Source organism: Salvelinus sp. IW2-2015, linkage group LG8 (assembly GCF_002910315.2).
Source record: "Salvelinus sp. IW2-2015 linkage group LG8, ASM291031v2, whole genome shotgun sequence".
In the NCBI taxonomy this organism is placed as follows: Eukaryota; Metazoa; Chordata; class Actinopteri; order Salmoniformes; family Salmonidae; genus Salvelinus; species Salvelinus sp. IW2-2015.
The window spans coordinates 33,803,990-33,828,731 of record NC_036848.1 but is presented as its reverse complement, the minus strand read 5'-3'; the positions used below and the strand labels follow the sequence as shown (position 1 = coordinate 33,828,731).

Below are 24,742 nucleotides of genomic sequence, written 5' to 3'. Positions count from 1 at the left end.
ACATTTTCACTCTGCATTCATAGACTGATGTGTTCTTTCCTGGTCTGGTCTGGTATCACCAATAACTAACCCAGGTGGTGGAATCTGTTACCAAAGAACCTTTCGATAGTGTTAGCCTGTGGTGTACGATTGAGTTGAATGAATCTTGCAGAATATAGAAAATATCTCATTTGTATTAATGACTCCGGCGGGGCAGGGCACAGTGCTGTCACACTCAGTCCCAGTCGTAGAAAGGTATTATAAATCAATGTCACTGCAGAGCAATGTGGCAAATGGTGAAATCAGCTGGGCAGATTGACAGGAGTTTCTCTGTTAGAGAGTGGCTCGCAGCTCAAAGACTCCCCCTACAGCAAGAATTGAGAACTACAACTGCCCCAAAAAATCAATCAATTARGTCCCTTTCATTTTCGATGGATGAGTTGATCTGTATCTTGATGTTGTGTTGTTGTTGATGACGCTGCTGTCTTTGAACCTCTTGAATCCTTTGACTCCSTGTGTCTGTGTTTGTCTCAGGCCCTGGACAAGGACACAGGGAATTACAGCTCCATGCAATACAGGATTATTATCCCCCCCACCACCGACGGCAAGGACGGCTTTGTCATCGAGCCCTACACCGGCGTCATCAAGACTGCCATTATGTACAGGAACATGCGACGGTCCTACTTCAAGTTTGAAGTGGTCGCCACTGACAATTACGGCGAGGGGGGGCTGAGCAGCAAGGCAGAGGTGGTGGTGAGTTTGTCCTGCTCCCAGAGAATTGAATGGGAATGTCTGTTCTAGCCGTTCTATTTCTGTCGCTGTGCCCTGAAAAGCCATTGGTCTCCATCTGGTGCCCACAGAGTCTTTGTTCAATGCTAAGTTCTATCAGTGCCAGCTAATCTTTCATGGCCTTCTTGCCAACCTTAATCAATTCCAGCTTATGGCTCTTTTAAAAATAGCTGAGGGACCAACATTAAGTGTGTCGATATCCACAATATCAATATCTCCACTCCCCAGGTGTATATTGGCACATTAACACCCCAGCCCTCCCAAAATACACACTCAAAAGCTTCCCATAGGAATTGCATTTGTAAAAAAAAAAAAAAAAAAAGCATGGTGTTGATACTCCAGCTAATCAATGGTCCATGTCCTGTGCCAGCCTTGTGGTAGATAGGCTAGCTATCCCTGAGAGAGTAGATGAATGTGTGTTCCTTCTGTGCTGGCCTCTTCCCAGTTTGTTGCAAATTGAACTGTCCCAGGGTAGATGGGGACCATTGATTATACATTGCGGCCTTGTGCAGCCTATTTTACTCCCTTTGCTCTTAATGAAATAAGAGGCTGGCTGGGCCAGAGCCTTGCCTGAACGAGAGGAACCCCGCTGTGGCTAAGTTAATCTAATTCCAATGGGAAGCTTCATTTCATGGGTACTGCACAAACTACAGGAAGATTTTCCGTGTGGTTTAGCCTGCTGTCCAACATTAAAGCTTATTTGTAGAAGTTAGGGAGGGGAGGGAAATAGATGCTCGTTTTGTGTCTGTACCATTGATCCTTTGATTGACCTCTGTTTCCCAGGTATCTGTAGTSAATCTGCTGGATATGCAGGTGGTGGTCTCCAACGTTGCRCCTACAGTGGTGGAACAGAAAAAGGACAAGCTCCTCGGGTAACGTAGAAGATATCTAATAATCCATATTTTAACAGTCAAGTCGCAACTGTGCTTAGCCGTCTCCTATACTTGATATGCAAACACTTACCTTTGGCCCTTTCCCAGGCATGCAGGTGTTTGGGGGGGGGGGGCTGTATGAATCAGTGTGCAATGTTGGTTCTATCGCTGCCTTCTATCGAGATGAAACGGTGTCCCGCTGTTTGACGGCTGCTCAAATTAAAGTTGTAGGCGACGCGAGCCTTCCCTCAGTTTCCGTGAGAGCCGCTCACCACCTGTCTCCACAGCTCTGTCAGAGCTCTGTCATACACTTCACACAGCCACTCAATGATGGTTCCATCCTTGTCTTGAGCTTACTGCTTAGCTCTTAGCATTGTGATCAGAAAGGCGTCCAACTTCTCTCTGAAGCTAAATTGCAAATGAGGGAGAGAGGGAAAGTGTCAGTGGCTCCCTGGCTGTCTCCTGTTCCTCTGAGGTGGGGGGTGGGGGAAGAGCGTGTGTGGGTGCACCTGCACTCCAGCATACTGACTGTGTGTGAGCTTGTGTGTATTGGCTGTATTGCTTCTGTACACCTATCCATCACTCAACCTATCCTCTTACTGACAAACAGTCATACAGTACCAGTCCTCCATGATGGACTTCCTCTGACTGGGTCTCATCCCAGGTCTCCACTTTAGCTCCAAGGGCTGTGGCCCCAGCTGTGGAGGCACCTAGTTTATTAGTGCTCTCCCCACCCAAGCAGAAATACATCCATCTGGTTACTATTCTGTRCTGCCATCCTCTTTTTTTGAGTTTCCCTGGGGAGCGGGAACATCCAGGGCACAGCAGGTAATTGTTTCAACGCCTATTTTGCCGTTGCKGTCCCCCTCAGATCAGAGCTACTGGCTGCAGACGCCCACCACCAAACAAGGGTTGTGTCTAAACTGGCCACTATTTCCTCTATAGTGAACTACCTTTGACCAGAGCCCTATGCTGGTATAGTGCACTTTATAGTGAACAGCGTGCCATTTAAGATGGCGTTACATTGCGATCCAAAACCATTTTGAGCGAGAGGGGATTTTGACAGGGTCATGGAAACGTGTGGGAATTGACTGTTTATAGTTGCTGACGGTCTCAAGGAGGATATAGGGTGTCATGTTTTTCATTGTAAATCCAATGCACAACCTCATTCTAATCACTGTCCTAATTAATGTACTGATCAAGGACGTATCGTCTGACTGAGAAATTCTTTCAGTGAGCCTGAATCCATTCAGTCAAGGCCTCTTCTTTTTAAACAGTTGAGGCAGCGTTAGCTCAGTGTCACGTGGTGAAATAGAGTACAGCTACAGGCCTGGTGTAGCGACTGTGAATTGCAGTACGTTATTACCATTTGGATTTAACATATCATTCACCGTTTTCCCAGAGATCCTGCTGTCGCCTTGTTCTTATACAAAGCACCTGATTATTCCTTCCTCTCCCTCTGCAGGATCTTGGAGCGCTATGTGCAGGACCAGATTCCCGGGGCCAAAGTGGTGGTGGAGTCCATCGGGCCGCAGCGGTTCGGCGATGGCTTCGAGCAGGAGGACTACTCCAAGTCAGACCTGATGGTTTACGCCATCGACCCTCTGACCAACCGGGCCATCTCACGCCAGGAGCTATTCAAGTGAGTAGTAGCCTGTCACCACAGTGGCCCTGAGGGACAAAGTAGGTCACAATACAAGGGATTGCCCCTTAGGGCCACCCCTTGTAGTATCTAGATACACCATTCCCCCGTGGAGCAGGTGTTTACCCAGTGGCAGACAGAGGCGTGTGTGTGGCAGGGGGGGATGTCACCACTCACCAGGGTTATTTTGTTTCCCGTCACCCTGCAGTCAGGCCCTCATTAGAGAGCAAACCTCCGCATGCCCTCGTACGACAGCAGCTCTAGTTCTGCCATTCAACTGGCTGACAATCCGCTACTGCTCCCTACCAACTCTACACAGCAGGCTCAGTGTTCATCTAACCACCCTCTGCCTCTTGCAGCTCCACAGCATGTCAAATAGACCTAGTGAACAACGGCAACAGGATTGTGTCGCAGTGTGCCCCCACACCTGTCATTTCTGATTCCAGGCATTATAGGGAGTAAGGTGTTGCACTCTCTGTGGTGTTCCGTTGTTATATATATTTCATTCTGAGCCGTGTTCTATCGATTCGGTCATTTCAATGACCCCGATAATAAATATAACATTCAGAGATGCACAACTGTATACTGCTGTTCTCATACATAGTGTTATGACTAGAGCCATTAGTTTTTACATTTTACGTTTTAGTCATTTAGCAGACGCGCTTATTCAGAGTGACTTACATTAAAGTAGCTATCAGAAAAGTCAGAACTGGTAAGGGGGAAAAAGTAAAGTGCAAGTGTTAGTTCACAGAAAGGGGGAGGTGAGAAGGGGGTGAGCGGGGGGGGGGAGTGCTGTGGGATTATTTAAGATACTCTTTGAGGAGGTAGGGTTTCAGATGTTTTCGGAAGATGGGCAGGGACTCTGCTGTTCTAGCTTCAGGGGGAAGCTGGTTCCACCATTGGGTGCCAGGACAGAGAAGAGCTTGGACTGGGCTGACCGGGAGCTGCCCTCCTGTAGGGGTGGGAGAGCCAAGAGACCAGAGGTGGCAGACCAGAGTGCTCGGGTTGGGGTGTAGGGTTTGAGCATAGCCTGAAGGTAGGGAGGGCCAGCTCCTCTTGCTGTTCTGTAGGCAAGCATCATGGGCTTGTAGTGGATGCGAGCTTCGCCTGGAAGCTAGTGACGTGTGCGGAGGAGTGGGGTGACATGGGAGAACTTGGGAAGTTTGAACACCAGACGGGCTGGATAAGTTGCAGGGGTTTGATTGCACAAGCAGGGAGCCCAGCCAACAGTGAGTTGCAGTAGTCCAGACGGGAGATGACAAGTGCCTGGATTACTACCTATGCCGCTTCCTGTGTGAGGTAGGGTCGTACTCTACGGATGATGTAGAGCATGAACCTGCAGGAGCGAGTCACTGCTTTGATGTTTGCAGAGAATGACAGGGTGTTGTCCAGGGTCACGTCAAGGTTCTTTGTCATCTAGGAGGGGGACACCGTGGAGTTGTCAACCGTGATGGAGAGATCTTTGAATGGGCAGGCCTTCCCTGGGAGGAAGAGCAGTGCTGTCTTGTCGAGGTTAAATTTGAGGTGGTGGGCCAACATTCAAGCTGAGATATCTGCCAGGCACGCAGAGATGCGTGTCGCCACCTGGATGTCAAAAGGGGGAAAGGAGAAAAGTAGTTGAGTGTCATCTGCATAGCAATGAAAGGAGAGATCATGCGAGAATGTGACCGAGCCAAGTGACTTGGTGTATAGAGAGAAGGGGAGAGGGCCTAGAACCGAGCCCTGGGGGACACCGGTAATGAGAGTACGTGGTGCAGACACAGATCCTCTCCACGACACCTGGTAGGAGCGGCCTGCCAGGTAGGATGCATCCCAAGAGTGTGCAGAGCCTGAGACACCCAGCCCTGAGAGGGTGGAGAGGAGGATCTGATGGTTCACGTTGTCGAAGGCAGCGGATAGATCTAGGAGGATGAGAACAGAGGAGAGAGAGTCAGCTTTGGCAGTGCGGAGAGCCTCCGTGACAGAGAAGAGCAGTCTCGTTTGAATGACCCGTCTTGAAGCCTGACTAGTTAGGGTCAATAAGATTGTTCTGAGAGAGATGGTGAGAAAGTTGGTCAGAGACAGCACACTCAAGTGTTTTGGAAAGAAAAGAAAGAAGGGATACTGGTCTGTAGTTTTTGATGTTAGAGGAGTCAAGTGTTAGTTTCTTGAGGGGGGAGACACTCGGGCCATTTTGAAGTTAGTGGGGACGCAGCGACTGGTCAGGGATGAGTTGAGGAAGAAAGGAATGGGAGGTCTCCAGAGATGGTCTGGAGGAGGGGATGGGATCCAGCGGGAATGTTGTCGGGTGGCCGGACCTCACTAGTCACAGGATTTCATCTGGAGAGAGAAGGGAGAAAGAGGTCAAGGAGTAGGGTAGCTCTGTGTGAGTGGGACCAGTGGACTCAATAGGCTGAGTGAATGAGGAGCGGATGTCGTTAACCTTCTTTTCAAAGTGGCTGACAAAGTCGTCCGCAGAGAGGGGGGGGGGATTAAGGAGGGAGGAGAAGGTGGAAAATAGTTATTTTAGAGTGATCGAAAGTGGCTTTAGCAGCGCATACAGAGAAAGAGAAGGTAGAGAGGAGGGAGTGGAAAGAGAGGAGGGACTGCCCGCAGCCCTGTTCTGTAAGCTCGCAATGAGTTATTCAGCCACAGAGCAGGAGGGAAGGGCCGAGACTGGTCAGGAGGAAAGGGGACAGTGTGAGTCATAGTATGCAGAAAGGGAGGAGAGTAGGGTTGAAGAAGCAGAATCAGGAGACAGGAGGGAGAAGGATTTAGCAGAAGGGAGAGATGATAAGAGAGTAGTGGGGGAGAGAGAGAACGAAGATTGCGACAGCGCATGACAATTTGGGTAGGGTCTGAGCGGCTAGGGTTGGAGGAAAGGGATACAGAAAAGGAACAAATAAGACCTGGAGGGGGATGCAGTGAGATTAGTAGGCAAACAGCCTCTAGTAAAGATGAGGTCAAGCTTATTGTCAGTCTTGGAGTGGGAGGGGACTGGGGAAGGGTGAGGTCAAAAGAGGCAAGGAGATAGACTGCCGAGTGGCGCAGTAGTCTAAGGCACTGCACTACAGCCTGGTGGTCGGTCCCAGGCTGTGTCATTACTGGCCATGACCGGGAGTCCCATAGGGTGGCGCACAACTGGCCCAGCATCGTTCGGGTTAGGGGAGGGTTTGGCCGGGGGGGCTTTACTCGGCTCATCACACTCTAGTGACTCCTTCTGGCGTGCTGGGCGCATGCAGGCTAACTTCGGTTGTCAGTTGAACTGTGTTTCCTCCGACACATTGGTGCGGCTGGCTTCTGGGTTAAGCGAGCGGGTGTTAAGAAGCGCGGTTTGGCGGATCATGTTTCGGAGGACGCATGACTCGACCTTAGCCTCTCCCGAGCCCATTGGAGAGTTGCAGCGATGAGACCAGATCGTAATCACGAAATTGGGGATAAAAATTACAACAACGAAAATAAGAGGCAAGGAGGGGAAAGCGAGAGTTGGACAGCAAGGAATCGAAGGCAGATGTCAGGAGGTTGAAGTCACCAAGTACAAAGAGCGGTGAGCCATCGTCAGGAAATTAGCTCAATGTGTCAAGCTCATTGAGGAACTCTCTAAGGGCACCTGGTGGGTGATAGATGACAACAATATTAAGCTGGAGTGGACAAGTGACAGTGACAGCATGGCATTCAAATAAGGAGACGGACAGGTGAGAGAGGGAGAAAATAGAAAAATCTCCACTTAGGAGAAATGCGTAGCCCTTTTCAACCAATGCAACGACCAGATGCTCTCGGACTATGAGAGAAAACGTAGTCGGATGAAAAAAGAGCAGCTGAAGTAGCAGTGTTCTTTGGGGTTATTCATGTCTCCGTTAGGGCCAAAAAGTCGAGGGACAGAAGGGCAGCATAGGCTGAGATGAACTCTGTGTTCTTCACCGCAGATCGGCAGTTCCAAACGCTGCCAGAGAGCAGGAATTCCACATGGGTTGTGTGCTCAGGGTCCACTAAATTAAAAGGGTTGCAGCCAAGGGGTGGGGATTGTCTGTAAAGCCTACAGTGACAGGAGCGAACTGGGATATAAAACACACAGAGTTGCCAAAGCTACAAAAGAGKAAAATGAGATCTGAAAATAAATATACTGAACAAAAATATAAATGCAACATGCAATAATTTCAACCATTTTACTGAGTTACAATTCATATAAGGAAATCAGTCAATTGAAATCAATTCATTAGACTCTAATCTATGGATTTGACATGAAATGCAGGGAGGCAGCCATGGGTGGGCCTTGGGAGCCAGACCCACCCACTGGGTCTGGTTACACGTGGTTGTGAGTCCGGTACTACCAAATTATCGAAAACGATGTTTGAAATGTTAGAGAAATGAACATTCAGTTCTCTGGCAACAGCTCTGGGGGAAATTCCTGCAGTCAGCATGCCAATTGCACGCTCCCTCAAAACTTGAGACATCTGTGTTATTGTATTTTGTGACAAAACTGCACATTTTAGAGTGGCATTTTATTGTCCCCAGCACCTGTGTAATGATCATGCTGTTTAATCAGCTTCTTGTTATGTCACACCTGTCAGGTGGATAGATTATCTTGGCAAAGGATAAATGCTAACTAACAGGGACGTAAACAAATTTGTGCACAACATTTGAGAGAAATAAGATTTTTGTGCAGATGGAAAATTTCTGGGATCTTTTATTTAATCTCATGAAACATGGGACCAACACTTTACATGTTGCGGTTATATAGGTAAGATACTCACGTGAGAGAGTGATGTGAAGCAATCCTGTCTTTCCTTCCCCGAAAAACTTGTCAGAAGCGTCTTTGTTTCGGCAACAGGCTTAATTTTGCAATGAGACCTTTCCTGACGAAGGCCTGGTCAGCTCAGTTGAGGTGATCAGGAAAAACTCCTGGCCGTCTTTGACTGACGATGAGGTTGATGGGTAGTGATAAAGATGATGATGACCATGTGTGTGTGTGTGTAACTGTACTGTATATATTGTCTGTTTACGTCCAAGGTTTCTGGACGGGAAGCTGCTGGACATCAACAAGGAGTTCCAACCGTACCTGGGCCGAGGCGGGAGGATCCTAGAGATCCGCACACCGGATGTGGTGACCAGTGTGAAGAAGGCCGTGCAGACCGTGGGCTACACAGAGGGGGCGCTGCTCGCCCTCGCCGTCATCATCATCCTCTGCTGCATCCCTGCCATCCTCATCGTCATCATCACCTACAGGCAGTGAGTAAAAAGAACAGTTCAAAGTTCAGTTGCTTTATTGGAAGTACATTGTGCCAAATGGGAATTGGTCGTGAGAAAGGTGAGTATGACTAGGGCACAGGGCAGGACATAGGGAATAGGGCATCAGGCACAAGTACTGGTGCAGATAGAGACAGTAGTGTAGACAAAGGGGTTTAGACAGCAAGCTACCTGCTCTCCAGCCCCCAGAGGCTCTCCCTAATACCCATTCTTTTAGGAGGAAGCTAACGCCTTCGAGAGCCATCGTAATTGTTTATTTACACAGCGTAAAAGCACATTAATTAATGCCAGAGCAAACAAACACAGCAGACTGATTGTTGCTGTTTGGGGAGGTTTTTCTCCCCCCGCTCCGAGCCTGCGAACTAAGCTGGGAAGGCTAGACTGAAGGCTGTCACAAATTCAAGGATGGATGTTAAACAGATGAGAAGAGAATCYTCAGTGTCATCTTCTTCAGTGTCTCAGGTTCAGGAAATTGGCTTAACCTACAGTGAATTCTTTCACTCTCTTTATTTTTGTATCAAGGCGACGATTATAAGAAGCATCTTGTCTGTAATTTGCCCTTCGCTTGTTACTAACACCCTTCTCTCTCTCTTCCTCTCTCTCATTTCCGTTCATTATCAACAGATTCAAAGAGTGAGTATTATTGTCGTTATTACTTATTTCTATTGCCTTTACTTTGGACACATGCATTCACATTCCACCGTTTTCAAAGTAAACGTTTGGGATCAGGGAAGTCAATGAAATCTAAAACAAATAAATTGTGCATAACCTGTTTTTATACACTCCCTTATATTGCAGTCGGAGGCCTATAAATAAGAAATGTGCCGGCAAAATTGGTTTATTTGAGTATATTATGGTGACACTGCGTACCAAGTGATGTGCATGTATAATGTAGCAGTGTCCTGTTCGAATATGCTGATGCTGTAACTTAACGTAACTTGGTTGACTTTCTCTCCATGGTACTACTAAAGGAGACAAGCGGAGTGTGCTAAAACTGCCCGGATCCAAATGGCCCTCCCTACAGGCAAATCAGTGGGCGCCGCCACCAACAACCTTTACGAAGAGCTTGGGGACAGTGCCATGTAAGTGTTATGATATATCCCAACAAATTCCATCATGTGTGTCCTCAGGGCCGGCCCGCCCATCAGGCAGGATTATGTGGTTAGCCTATGGCGGAAGATTGACAAGGGATGCATTTTCCAAGCTAAACTGACCAAGACGCACCCCCAACAACATACACTGAAGAAAAATATAAACGTAACATGCAACAATTTCAAAGATTTTCCTGAGTTACAGTTCATATAAGGAAATCTGTCATTTTCAATCAATTCAATAGGCCCTAATCTATGGATTTCACATGACAGGGAATACAGATATGCATCTGTTGGTCACAAAGACCTTAAAAAAAGGTAGGGGTGTGGATCAGAAAACCAGTCAGTATCTAGTGTGGCCACCATTTGCCTCATTCAGCATACATCTCCTTCACATAGAGTTGATCAGGCTGTTGATTGTGGCCTGTGGAATGMCGCCTCGCTCCTCTTCAATGGCTGTGCAAAGTTGCTGGATATTGTCGTGAACTGGAACACGCTGTCGTACACGTTGATCCAGAGCATTCCAAACATGCTCAATGGGTGACATGTCTGATGAGTATACAGGCCATGGAAGAACTGGGATGTTTTAAGCTTCCAGGAATTGTGTACAGATCCTTGTGACATGGGGCCGTGCATTATCATGCTGAAACTTGATGATGGCGGCGGATGAATGGCACGACAATGGGCCTCAGGATCTTGTCACTGTATCACTAAAATGCAATTAATAAAATCAATAAAATACAATTATGTCCCTAGCTTATACCTAACCCCACTGCCACCATGGGGCACACTGTTCATAAGGTTGACATCAGCAAACCGCTCTCCCACATGACCCCATACACGCTCTCTGCCATCTGCCCGGTACAGTTGAAACCGGGGTCCGTGAAGAGGATACTTCTCCAGCATACCAGTTGCCATCGAAGGTGAGCATTTGTCCACTGAAGTCGGTGGCGACGCCGAAATGCAGTCAGGTCAAGACCCTGGTGAGGATGACGAGCATGCAGATTAGCTTCCTTGAGATGCTTTCTGACAGTTTGTGCAGAAATTCTTCGGTTGTGSAAACCCACAGTTTCATCAGCTGTATGTGTGGCTGGTCTCATCACTGCTGCGCTCCATCAACATTCCGTCAAAAAATCATCTAACATAAATCATGTAGCAGATATACAATATGGTAGAAATAGTATGTAGCCTTTGCTGTAGCCTACAGGCTAAAGATAAAATGTGTGCAATGCAACGAGATGGACAATTCTTACATCATGCACGTTTCTCCGATTAAATAGCCCAACCTAAATGGGTCCCAATCAAATAAAAAAAATGCGCTGACATTTGAACAAACACCATACAAACAATTGACATTCAGGATACTCACATCTGATGTCAAGGAGTTTCACCCCATGGGCTAAATTGTCATGATTAATGGTCTTCAGTTTGTATCACAATTTATTTTGGGCTAAATTTACATAACTTCAACGTTATGTAAAATATTTATTCTAGATATCTTTAAATGTAATTTTGCTTACTGGGACTATTCTAGATTTGCGAGTACATGATGGTGGCATTTTTTGTGTGCCTCGCCTAGGGCGGCAGAACGGCCTAGACTGGGCCTGTATTGTTCTTGCAAATTCTCTTTTTGATTTAGAATCGGACCAATTTCCCTGGCCATGATTGGGTTCCCTGGTCAAACAGGCGCTACTATAGACATTGTTTTAAGTTTATCTGGGAGGTTAAAGACATGCTGCGTTTCAGTGTAATTCGGGGCAAAGCTGTTATCACTGTTCCATGGCTCAGCAGTTTCCTGCCTTCCATTTGGCTCGCTGCCATTACCATGATATCATTTTATATGCAACGAGAATATAATCTGGAATCTTTATTATTTTAGATTTTTTTACTGTTCAAAATGGACAGTAAAGAAAATCCAACCAGACTGGGCAGCTCTTTGAAAAATAGGGGGAAATGAATGTCAATTTAAGATAATTAAAGTAAATGCAGCCACTATTCATATGGGCCGTGGTGAAACATAATTCATTTGATCGATAAGGCTGTTGAGTACATGGAGCACAGGCTGGATTCTAGGGTTATCAGGATGGTACGCTGCTCAAGTTGCCCTCAGTGCTCACTTTGTTTTCTTGGGTTGTAGCTTCCTCCTTATCTGTTCAAAACCAATGCAATGCCAGGGCAAATTGTTTTTGTTATGGTCAGCCATCCACCGGATAATTAATTCTGCCATTATTGGTTGTACAGCCTATAGCATTTATTTGATCCACCCTGCGTTTCCTGCTATTCTCATCTGTCTATCTTATTCCCTCATTTTCCCTTCCTTGGCCTCCAGACTAAAGTGAGTACTTCTGTTGTATTGCTAGGTTTTAACTGGGGGGTAAAATCTGTGAGCTGTGAGAGTTGTGCGGTTGCTCATTCGAGTATTAGTTTCTGCTTCGTGTCTGTTGGCTATTATTTATGTAGGAGGTCCTTTTATTGTACAGTTGAAGTCGGAAGTTTACATACACCAAGGTTGGAGTCATTAAAACTCGTTTTTCAACCACTCCACAAATTTCTAGTTAACAAACTATGGGTTTGGCAAGTCGGTTAGGGCATCTACTTTGTGCATGACACAAGTAATTTGTCCAACAATTGTTTACAGACAGATTATTTCACTTATAATTCACTGTATCACAATTCCAGTGGGTCAGAAGTTTACATACACTAAGTTGACTGTGCCTTTAACCAGCTTGGAAAAATCCAGAAAATGATGTCATGGCTTTAGAAGATTCTGATAGGCTAATTGACATCATTTGAGTCAATTGGCGATACCTGTGGGTGTATTTCAAACTCAGTGCCTCTTTGCTTGACATCATGGGAAATCAAAGGAAATCAGCCAAGACCTCAGAAAAGAAATTGTAGACCTGGTTCATCCTTGGAAGCAATTTCCAAATGCCTGAAGGTACCACGTTCATCTGTACAAACAATAGTACGCAAGTATAAACACCATGGGACCWCGCAGCTGTCATATCGCTCAGGAAGGAGAGGTGTTCTGTCTCCTAGAGATGAATGTACTTTGGTGCGAAAAGTCCAAATCAATCCCAGAACAACAGCAAAGGACCTTGTGAAGATGCAGGAGGAAATAGGTACGAAAGTATCTATATCCACAGTAAAACAAGTCCTATATCGACATAACCTGAAAGGCCGCTCAGCAAGGAAGAAGCCACTGCTCCAAAACCGCCATAAAAAAGCCAGACTACGGTTTGCAACTGCACATGGGGACAAAGATCGTACTTTTTGGAGAAATGTCCTCTGGTCTGATGAAACAAAAATAGAACTGTTTGGCCATAATGACCATCATTATGTTTAGAGGAAAAAGGGGGAGGCTTGCAAGCCGAAGAACACCATCCCAACCATGAAGCACGGGGGTGGCAGCATCATGTTGTGGGGGTGCTTTGCTGCAGGAGGAGCTGGTGCATTTCACAAAATAGATGGCATCATGAGGAAAGAAAAGTATGTGGATATATTGAAGCAACATCTCAAGACATCAGTCAGGCAGTTAAAGCTTGGTCGCAAATGGGTCTTCCAAATGAACAATGACCCCAAGCATACTTCCAAAGTTGTGGCAAAATGGCTTAAGGACCACAAAGGCAAGGTATTGGAGTGGCCATCACAAAGCCCTGACCTCAATCCTATAGAAAATTTGTGGGCAGAACTGAAAAAGCGTGTGCGAGCAAGGAGGCCTACAAACCTGACTCAGTTACACCAACTCTGTCAGGAGGAATGGGCCAAAATTCACCCAACTTATTGTGGGAAGCTTGTGGAAGGCTACCTGAAATGTTTGACCCAAGTTAAACAATTTAAAGGCAATGCTACCAAATACTTATTGAGTGTATGTAAACTTCTGACCCACTGGGAATGTGATAAAAGAAATGAAAGCTGAAATAAATCATTCTCTCTACTATTATTCTGACATTTCACATTCTTAAAATAAAGTGGTGATCCTAACTGACCTAAAACAGGGAATTTTTACTAGGATTAAATGTCAGGAATTGTGAAAAACTGAGTTGAAATGTATTTGGCTAAGGTGTATGTTAACTTCGTACTTCAGCTGTATGTAGATAGTTTCTCAGAGTGAACTATTCCCTATGTTTTGCTCGTCAGTTCCTGTCAAAAATATAAATGCAACATGCAACAATTTCAAAGATTTTGCAGAGTTACAGTTAATATAAGGAAATCAGTCAATTAAAATAAATTCCTTAGGCCCTAATCTATGGATTTCACATGACTGGGCAGGTGGCACAGCCATTGGTGGACCTGGGAGGGCATAGGCTCACCCACTTGGAAGCCAGGCAGACCCAATGGGGAGCCTGGCTCAGCCAATCAGAATTAGTTTTTCCCTACAAAAGGGCGTTATTATGGACAGAAATACTCTTCAGCACCCCCCCACCACAACCCCCCCGCTCCCCCTCCCCGCCCCTCTTTCGAATGATCCAGCAGGTGAAGAAGCTGGATGTGGAGGTCCTGGGCTGGCGTGGTTATATTCTCTGGCAACAGCTCTGGTGGACATTACATGCTCCCTCAACTTGAGACATCTGTGGCATTGTATTTTATAACAAAACTTCATATTTTAAAGTGGTCTTTAATTGTCCCCAGCACAAAGTGCGCATGTGTGATGATCATGCTGTTTAATTAGCTTCTTGATCTGCCACACCTGTCAGGTGGATTGATTATCTTGACAAAGGATAAAATGCCCAGTAACAGGGATGTAAGAAAAATTGTGCACCAAATTTGAGAGAAATAAGCTTTTTGTGCATATGGAAAATGTCTGGGATCTTTTGTTTCAGGTCATGAAACACTTTACATGTTGCATTTATATTTTTGGTCAGTGTAGATTGTGTCAGTCTGGCAGTTGCGGTCTGTCGCAATGGAGATATGTAGATAAACTTATTTGGTGGCAGTAAGGTGTAAATGGTAGCCTCAGATAAACAACCTTTTTCTTTGGAAATTAGCCCTTATTTTGTCTAGCTAGAATCCCATAGATGACTTTCCTCTTGCATCCCCTCATTCTGACTGTCTCATCACACCTTATCTCCCTCTTTTATTTCAAGTATTTTTCTTTTCTGCCGTCTCCATGAAAGCAGGAGTAAGCGTTGTGTGCTAGAGGAAGGTGACCGCCAGAGGCTCATAAGCACATTTGCCGCACGGGCCATCACTGCCCACAAGCAGTCCAGTGCCAATGGGATCCTCCTCAACAATATGCCCAAGTCCGAGAGCAACATCACATTATTCTCGGACGAGAATCCCCTAACCACCAAGAACCCCCTGTTTGACGAAGGCACGGGCACGCTCAGCAGCCCAGAGACCCTGGGGAAGCACCAGAGGAGGATGGACCTCCTGGGGACCTACTCCCCTCAGGCCCCTCAAGGCCTGAGAGAATCCTTCCTGAGATTCAACTCTGGTGGCTCGGGCCACTCCTGGACCCTACCTTCCAGACTCCACAGGAAGGAGATGTATGATGCTCTGAGGAGACAGGTGGTGATGGACCCGGTACAATGGGAGCTGGAGATTCTGAAGACTGGGCTGAAGGACAGTAAGGACATGCTGGATGGCCTGGACTGGGGAAACCTGGGGCGCAGCACCTACATGGAGCCTAAGCCCCTGTCAGTGAAGGAGCAGGCCAGGCAGTTTGAGCAGCAGGCCATGAGGGAGATGAAGCAGAGGCAGAGTCGGGACTCCCGGGGGTCTCTCTCTCCAGACTTCCTGATGGGGTTGGGGTTCGACAGCCCCCAGCACCGGGCCAGAGAGGACCGACAGTCTCTGGGCTCCATCCTGGGTAGCGACAGCCCCCAGCACCACAGCCACTCTGTGAGCTCCATCCTGGATAGAGAGGAACGCCACCTGGGCCAAGACAGAGAGGGCCCACCCTGCATCATTATCACCCAGAGCGATGGAACTCCACCCCCCAGCCACAAGCCCACTCCACCCGTCCGGCGCAGGTTCAACTCCAGCTTCTCCAGCTACAACTCAGCCTCCACCGAACCCTACGAGGTCAACCTGGAGGTCATCCCTGACCCCCCTGACGTGCCCCCTCCACCCCCACCCAACTCCCCTCTTCCCCCCTCCACGCCTCCTCCTCCAACCCCATCCGTCCCCCCCACTTAACTACGGCAAAACCCTGCCCCGCCCCCTCCTCCGCCTCTCCTCCTCCTCTGTCCCCTTCCCTCAATCGTCCATCTACGTTTGTGCTCCCCCCCCTGCCCGCTGTGACCACCCTGAGACCCGTGTCCCTGCGCCCTCCCCCGCCGCCCCTCCCCACCGATACCCAGCCCCCCAGGAAGGAGTTGAAGGGGATCCTGAAGAACATACAGAACATCGCCGACATCGAGAAATCTGTCGCTAATATGTACAGTCAAATAGACAAAAAACAGATGCTTCCACGAAGCGCCCTGAGGCCACGAGGGTCTGTGGATTCCATGGACTCTTTAAATGGCGTACTAGACACTGCAGAGATTGTAGCCCCCACCATAACAGAGGTACAGGCAGAGGCTCCGGTTGCAGAACAGCCACAGCAGGTGCAGGTCCAACCAAACGTTAACATGAACTCTATAGTGGAAGAGCTGGAGAAACGCTTCCCCTCTCAGTCCACTGCAATGTGACTCTCTCTTTCTTCTCTCTCTTTCTTTCTTCATTAACTGTTTCTTCATTTTTTTTGTTAATTTTGAAATTCCATTCTTTATCTTTGTTTTCATTTGTTTTCATTCTTTGTTTGTGTGTCATCTATGTATTTTTTTCAAGGGAGTTGTTCTCGATCAAACAGCAATATGTATTTATTGATGTACGTATTGTTAGTGATGTGTTGTTGTTAAGCCTATAGTTAGCCTATAATTGTTTCATTCTATCGTCACCTAAAGATTAAAGAGTCAAGAGAATTCTACCCATCAGTCTCATAAAAAGCAAAAATCATATTCATTGCACTCAAGTCATTTTAACCATTTTGAGTCTCATGGTCAAAATCCCAAAAGGAGAATTTTCCCAACCTGAGACCTGAAAGATATATAATGAAAGTGCTCCAGCACATTGGTTTACCTTGAAGTCACACCCCAGCATAACGTGAACATTCCCAGAACATTAGCTAAGATTCCCAATAAGTTCTAGTTAGGGTTTTATCGAACGTTAGGATGATAACAAAATAGTTTTCTTATTTTATGTTTTAAATGAAATATCCTCAGAATGTTCTCCTAACATTCACTATAATATCGTGCTTAACATCTGTAACAACCACCACAGAACATTCCCCAAAAGTTCTAGGTTCTAGGTTTCCAGGTAATGTAGTGACACAATGTACCAGTAATGTTTTCCCAGCGAAGCAACTTTCCTAGAACAGATTGAATTGATTATTTTAAGGTTCCCGGAATGTTTCATTAGGTTGTGGTAACGGTCTGGTAGGAACAATGTGGTGGCACCACAAAATATATGCTCCCAAAACACAAAAACTGTCCATTTGTGTGGCTGATTCTACACTGTTTCTTTTAGGGTGCAAAAAACCATTCACCTGATGTTGCAAGAACGTTCCCAGAACACATCTGATCTTTAAAAGGTTCCCAGAATGTTTCGTCAAAACACAAAAACTGTCCATTTGTGTGGCTGATTCTACACTGTTTCTTTTAGGGTGCAAAAAAACATTCACCTGATGTTGCAAGAACGTTCCCAGAACACATCTGATCTTTAAAAGGTTCCCAGAATGTTTCGTCAAGACACAAAACCTGTCCAGTTGTGCTGACATTCAGGTCATGTTTAAGTTAGGTTGCACAGGACATTTCTCTAATGTTGTAAGAATGTTGACAGAAAACCTGGTCTAAGTTCTTTAATGGTTCCCATGACATTTCATCAAGTTATGGGAGTTGTGTGGGATGTTGCAAGAATATTCTTGTGATATTCACATAGGTTGCACAGAACATTCCCACGCTGTTGCACAATGTTCCACAATTTCCAAATCTGTCAATTTTTATCACGTTCATAGCCTATTTGTTTTAGGTATAACATAATATTCCATTGATGTTCACGCAATATACATTTTACCTGGTCTTGGAGGTCCTCAGAGCATTTCAAAAAATGTATTTTTAAGTTTTACCTAATATTACCACAACATTCTCAGCTTGCAAATTTGTAGCTCCTTAAAGCAGATTCGAATACATACCCGCTATGTTTCTCTCCAGATTTAATGACGAGTCGATTTAAGYGACTGTATTGTGAGACATTTATAGGACATTTGAACAGTATTTAATCATAAAAACACAACCATATTTTMTACACTTTATATGTTGAAAGTCTGCACATGTGGGGTTTAAACCTGAAATGTTTGGTTCCCAAGCCAGGTTTTTTATTCTCTGCACCACCAGGGAAGCTCTCAGGTTAATCAGGAATGAAATTCCTTTTTAGCATATTTAGATGTAACTAACCCAGGGATACACTGGGCACTGGGTTGTTCACCATTACTTCACCAATCCTCTTTTATAAGCTGCATATTTCTGGGCCCATATTTACAAGGTATCCAAGACTGAGTGCTGATCTAGGATCACTTATGCTTTTCAGATAATGAAAAATAAGACATGSAGGACCATGTCAAGCATCTCAAAGTAGAAATTATATCAGGTGTGTTTTTTTTTTTTTAAGTTGAACATTCAATTTTTACACATTTTATTTTTTACAGTTAGGCTACATTCTGCATTTCTTACTAGATGTATACATCTGGATGAAATAAACACATCCTGTCTTTTAGTAGATTATATATGAGCCTCAATTTCACAGATTTCTTTTCATTTTTTTTTTTTTAAGAAATGTGGTTTAAGAATGTGTAGGAATGAACCTGCGATCTTCAACTCTGCAGCCAGATCATTAAGTTTTTGTGTTTTGGGAACATATCTTTTGTGATGTCCCATCAATTTACCCACCAGACTGTACCCACAACCTCATGAAACATTCTGAGAACCTTTAAACATTTACATAAGTATTCAGACCCTTTACTCAGTACTTTGTTGATGCACTTTTGGAAGCGATTACAGTCTTGAGTGTTTTTGGATAAGACGCTACAAGCTTGGCACACCTGTATTTGGGAAGTTTCTCCAGTTCTTCTCTGCAGATCCTCTCAAGCTCTGTCAGGTTGGATGGGGAGTGTCGCTGCACAGCTATTTTCAGGTCTCTCCAGAGATGTTAGATCGGGTTCAAGTCCGGGCTCTGGCTGGGCCACTCAAGGACATTCAGAGACTTGTCCCGAAGCCACTCCTGCGCAGTCTTAAATGTGTGGAAGGTGAACCTTCGCCCCAGTCTGAGGTCCTGAGCGCTCTGAAGCAGGTTTTCATCAAGGATCTCTGTAATTTGCTCCGTTCATCTTTCCCTCGATCCTGACTAGTCTCCCAGTCCCTGCCGCTGAAGAACAGCATGATGCTGCCACCACTATGCTTCACCGTAGGGATGGAGGCAGGTTTCCTCAGGACATGACTCTTGGCATTCAGGCCAAAGAGTTCGATCTTGGTTTCATCAGACCAGATAATCTTGTTTCTCATGGTCTGAGAGTCCTTTAGGTGCCTTTTGGCAAACCCCAAGCGGGCTGTCATGTGCCTTTTACTGAGGAGTGGCTTCCGTCTGGCCACTCTAGAATAAAGGCCTGATTGGTGGAGTGCTGCAGAGATGGTTGTCCTTCTGGAAGGTATTCCCATCTCCACAGAGGAACTCTGGAGGTCTGTTAGAGTGACCATCGGGTTCTTGGTCACCTCCCTGAACAAGGCCCTTCTCCCCCAAATGTGCAGTTTAGGCAGGCGGCCAGCTCTAGGAAAAGTCTTGGTAGTTCCAAACTTCTTCCATTTAAGAATGATGGAGGCCACTATGGTCTTGGGAACCTTCAATGCTGCAGAACTTTTTTGGTACCCTTCCCCCAGATCTGTGCCTCGACACAATCCTGTCTCGGAGCTCTACAGACAATTTCTTCGACCTCATGGCTTGGTTGTTGCTCTGACATGCACTGTCAACTGTGGAACCTTATATTGACAGGTGTGTGCCTTTCCAAAACATGTGCAATCATTTGAATTGACCACATGTGGACTCCAATCAAGTGGCAGAAACATCAAGGATGAACAATGGAAACAGGATGCACCTGAGCTCAAATTCGAGTCTCATAGAAAAGGGTCCGAATACTTATGTAAATAAGTTATTTCTGATTTTTATTTTGATGAATATTTGTATTTATTTAATCCATTTTAGGTAAAGGCTGTAACGTAACACAATGTGTAAAAGTCAAGGGGTCTGAATACTTTCAGAATGCACTGTATATGTGTTCTGTAAAGCTTTGCTCGCTCGTACACCACATGTTCTCTCTCTCTCATTTCTCCTTTCTTCTTCTACGTCTTTTTGACTAGCCTAGATCTTCCCTCATGCAGTCCCGCACATACACACAYACACACACGCAGACACACTGCAGGTTTTGAAGTCTACTGCGTTATGTAAATGACTTTCAAATAAAGTTACACCATGTATAAAGTCAGAGGGAAACTTTGAGTTCTCTGCTCTGCTCTTTGATAGTGATTGAGGTGAGAGGGGCTGCCATGTCTTGGCTTGTAGAATCATTTCTATTTGTCACTCGTGTTCGGTGTACACTCTCTATTTCAATAGTGTTGTTATACACAATGTGTAATACCAACCCACCAGTTTCATTGAATGGGATTCAAGTATACTTTTGGAAAGATASTCTGTGTCACACAGAGGCAAGGCCAGACTACTAGAACTAAAGCACGGGATGGAATCACTATTCATCTGAAGAGGAGACAAGCCAGCCAGTGGAATGAAATACAGACACAGAGACTCAGTCAGTGATCTGAGTACCTCTCTATGGTACTTGGCTTTTTCCGTGCCTCTGCACATCTTAGCTGTGCGTGGGTGAAACAACTTGCTTGTCAAATTGGGATGCATATGCTTTTAATTACCTAACCAATCCATCGTGTTTCTGCTCGGCCTCCTGTCTCCTCCCGCCTGTATCCCGGCGGTAACTCTTCCACATTTATTCAGCCCGACATCCCTCCGACTCCCTCCATAATCCCACTTTTCATTAGGCTGGCAACTAATGGAGACTGTATCCTGCGTCATTACATGTGATTCTCGCTCACTTTCATCAATATCCACTGCTGCGGCTCTCCTTGTTGTGTCCTGTTTGCCAGTGTGAGTTTGATCGTAGGACCTCAGGTAGTCAGTGGTAGAAGAAATAGCAGTTTAATTGGCAGAGAGAAACTCAAGGTTGGCCTGTCATCTCTCTATAGCCTTGATTCTTGGTTTTGCACCTCTCTCTCTCCTCTCTCTCTTCCTCCCCCTCTCTCTTTCTATAACCCCTCTCTCTACCTCTCTCTTTCTATAACCCCTCTCTCTACCTCTCTTTCTACCTCTTTCTCACTCTATTACAATTTCTTTCCACTACTTGCCCTGGAAGAGTATCCTCTCCTCTCCTCCACACATCATTCCTCAGCATCCCCCTGTATCATGTCATGCCTCCCTTTCATCCTTAGCTCATGCTGTGCTCATGGCTGTTTCTCCTAGTTACACTAGGTGTTGTTAGTCAGCAGTGAGACGGAGGTAGTAGCACCTCTCAGATGACGCACTGTCCTCCAGAATCTGTTAATCCTAGGGAAATATTCATGATTTCCTGTCTAGGATTAGGACACTGCCTTTCTTCTGCTGAAGGAGATGAAGCCAGGCGAGTCACACTATGAAGTCAAGACACTAGGTTTAGTGCTGAGATCAAAGTAAGCATCCACAGTGTTTCACAGTATCGCGCTAACACGTTTATACAACCTGGACACTTTACAGATGTATTACACAATCACAGATGTATAGTACATACTCTATATGCACTGTATGCACTTTGGCTCTGATTTCCGCCAGAGTCACTTAATGAAGTACTGTGTCTTTTGGGAGTGTTAACTCTGCTTGTGACCCATGATAAGCTTGACTAGCGAGGCGTATTTTCCCACCCAGTACCACAAACTGCTTATCAACTCTGCCAGTGATGACATCCAGGCCCAGACTAAGGAGCATAGGCATCCACTACTCAGACCAGTCCCACACACCCTCCTCTGGGGACGAGGCGTGACCTGATAGGCCGACACAAGAGCAGGGGTATTTCTACTGGACGAGCTACACCACACAGGGGCACATTAGCCGCCTCACCACACCACCAGTGGAGCGGGGCTGAGGAATTCCTCTCTGAGTCACAAATGATTGTTTAGCCATGAAATGTTCATTTTAAATTCCTCATTACGTTCTCATCAGGGAACAATTGCGATCATTTGCTTCAGATGATCAGCGTCCTGGGATGAATTCTAATCACTAGTGTTGAACGCAAAGTGGTTCCGCTGATGAATGGAGATGCTCTCCTCCCGATCCTTTTTTTTCATCCTCTGTGTAATTAAATGTTTCCCTTTTGTCCAGTGTCTCTGAATGATTATTGTAGTGTCAATGGTTAGTGTAGTGTCAACAGACTGCTGTTAGTCTAGTCTGTGTAAAGTGTGAATGAGAAGACTCCCTGTCTTTCATATGAACTCATACTCTGAGATGCCGTTGACCTTAACAAGGGCCCCCGGGACCAGTGGAAGCAAAATGGCTCCATAACATCAAAGATCCACCACCATATTTTACAGTAAGTATTGGGCTATTTTCCGCTCATACATTCTCATTTCGACTCCAAACACAACACTGGTGTGTGTGGCCTAAGAGCTCTATTTTCAGGTCATCCAACAAATGTAAGTTAGTTAGCTAAACGGAATTGGCACTTGGATTAGAACCGGTGCTTTGGTCAGATGGCTGAGCACACCAGTGCTGTGTTTGGAGTGGAAATGAGAATGCATGGGTGGAAAATAACACACCTACAGTAATATATGGTGTTGGATCATTCATGTTATGGAGCCATTTTGCTTCCACTGGTCCCGGGGCCTTTGTTAAAGTCAACGGCATCATGAACTTTACCCAGTACCAGGATATTTTTCCCAAAAACCTGGTTGCCTCTGTCAGGAGGCTGAAACTTGGCCGCAAGTTAATAACCCCAAGCACACATCAAAAGCCACTAAATAAATGGTTAATTGGCCACCAAATCAACATTCTGCAATGGCCATTGCGGTATTGAAAACAGACGTGTTAATAATTTTGACCCCTACCTTTTTTCAGAATTGTTTTATTACTTGTTAAAATAAATCTCTTTCTCGGAGCAATTGTATTAGTATAAAATAATCTAATTTCCCAATTGTTTTTGAGTGCATTCAGAAAGTATTCAGACCCCTTGACTTTTTCCACATTTTGTTTCATTACAGCCTTATTTTTACCCTCATCAATCTACACACAGTACCCCATAATTACAAAGCAAAAACTGTTTTTTTTAAACATTTTTGCAAATGTATTAAAAATTGTAATCTGATTTCACATTTACATAAGTATTCAGACCCTTTACTCTGTACTTTGTTGAAGCACCTTTGGTAGCATGTACAGCCTTAAGTCTTCTTGGGTATGACGCTACAAGCTTGGCACACCTGTATTTGGGGAGATTCTCCCATTCTTCTCTGCAGATCCTCTCAAGCTCTGGGGAGCGTCGCTGCACAGCTATTTTCAGGTCTCTCCAGAGATGTTTGATCGGGTTCAAGTACTCCTGCGTTGTTTTGGCTGTGTGTGCATAGGGTCGTTGTCTTGTTGGAAGGTGAACCTTCGCCCCAGTCTGAGGTTCTGAGCGCTCTGAAGCAGGTTTTCATCAAGGATCTCTCTGTGTTTTACTCCGTTCATCTTTCCCTCAATCCTGACCAGTCTCGCTGCTATTGAAAAACATCCCCACAGCATGATGCTGCCACCACCATGCTTCCCATAGGGATGGTATTGGCCAGGTGATGAGCCATGCCTGGTTTAGTCGAGACGTGACGCTTGGCATTCAGGCCAAAGAGTTCAATCTTGGTTTCATCAGACTAGAGAATGTTGTTTCTCATGGGCTGAGAGTCTTTTAGGTGCCTTTTGTCAAACTCCAAGTCTGCTGTCATGTGCCTTTTACTGAGGAGTGGCTTCCGTCTGGCTACTCTACCATAAAGGCCTGATTGGTGGAGTGCTGCAGAGATGGTTGTCCTTCTGGAAGGTTCTCCCATCTCCACAGAGGAACTCTGGAGCTCTGTCAGAGTGACCATCGGATTCTTGCTCCCCTCCCCTCCCAAAACCCTTCTCCCCCGATTGCTCAGTTTGATCAGGCTGCCAGCTCTAGGAAGAGTCTTGGTGGTTTCAACCTTCTTCCATTTAAGAATGATGGAGGCCACTGTGTTCTTGGGGACCTTCAATGCTGCAGAAATGTTTGGTCCCCCTCCCCAGATCTGTGCCTCGATACAATCCTGTCTCAGTGCTCTACGTACAATTCTTTCGACCTCATGGCTTGGTTTTTGCTCTGACATGCACTGTCAAGTGTGGGACCTCATATAGACAGGTGTGTGCCTTTCCAAATCATGTCCAGTCAATTGAATTTACCACATGTGGACTCCAATCAAGTTGTAGAAACATCTCAAGGTTGACCAATGTAAACAGGATGCACCTGAGCTCAATTTTGATTCTCATAGCAAAGGGTCTGAATAATTATGTAAATAAGGTATTTCTCTTTTTATTTTGAATAAATTAGCAAAAATGTCTAAACCTGTTTTCGCTTTGTCATTGTGGGGTATTGTGTGTAGATTTCTGAGACAAAAATGATTGAATCAATTATATAATAAGGCTGTAACGTAACACAATGTGGAAAAAGTCAGGGGGTCTGAATACTTTCCAAAGTCACTGTATACTTTYGTATCCCTCATTTACTCAAATGTTACCTATATTTTAGCAGTTACCGGTATGCCTACAGTCGGGAAGGCCACAATTTTGGCAGCATGCACGCCAAATATACAGCTTGTTGCGTTGTGGCTATAGACATATAATCCATCGAAGGGTTTTGTAACCTCTTACCTTGGCAATTTGAGTATTAAACTCATGGGTACACTAGCAATGGCTGCCAGTCCTGACTGTCATCTATGGATTATATTTATATGCTTGGTTGCGACTCTCGGTTTGCCTTTTGCAAATTAACTAATTGCAGGGGAAAATGTAGTTTGGGGCAAAAATGCCTACTGTAG

General features: G+C 45.5%; 1 protein-coding gene and 1 pseudogene across 1 annotated transcript in view; both read left to right on the top strand.

Annotated features, from left to right (window-relative positions):
* pcdh15b (protocadherin-related 15b) overlaps positions 1 to 24,742 on the top strand; it is a 185,485-nt gene that overhangs the window by 155,459 nt on the left and 5,284 nt on the right. The window contains exons 28-33 of the mRNA XM_070444889.1: positions 514 to 732; positions 1,552 to 1,640; positions 3,106 to 3,282; positions 8,272 to 8,490; positions 9,133 to 9,141; positions 9,480 to 9,590. Of these exons, the coding sequence (XP_070300990.1) occupies positions 514 to 732; positions 1,552 to 1,640; positions 3,106 to 3,282; positions 8,272 to 8,490; positions 9,133 to 9,141; positions 9,480 to 9,590 (824 nt within the window). The remainder of the gene's footprint in view (positions 1 to 513; positions 733 to 1,551; positions 1,641 to 3,105; positions 3,283 to 8,271; positions 8,491 to 9,132; positions 9,142 to 9,479; positions 9,591 to 24,742) is intronic.
* LOC139028092 (protocadherin-15-like) lies at positions 13,860 to 16,652 on the top strand (annotated as a pseudogene).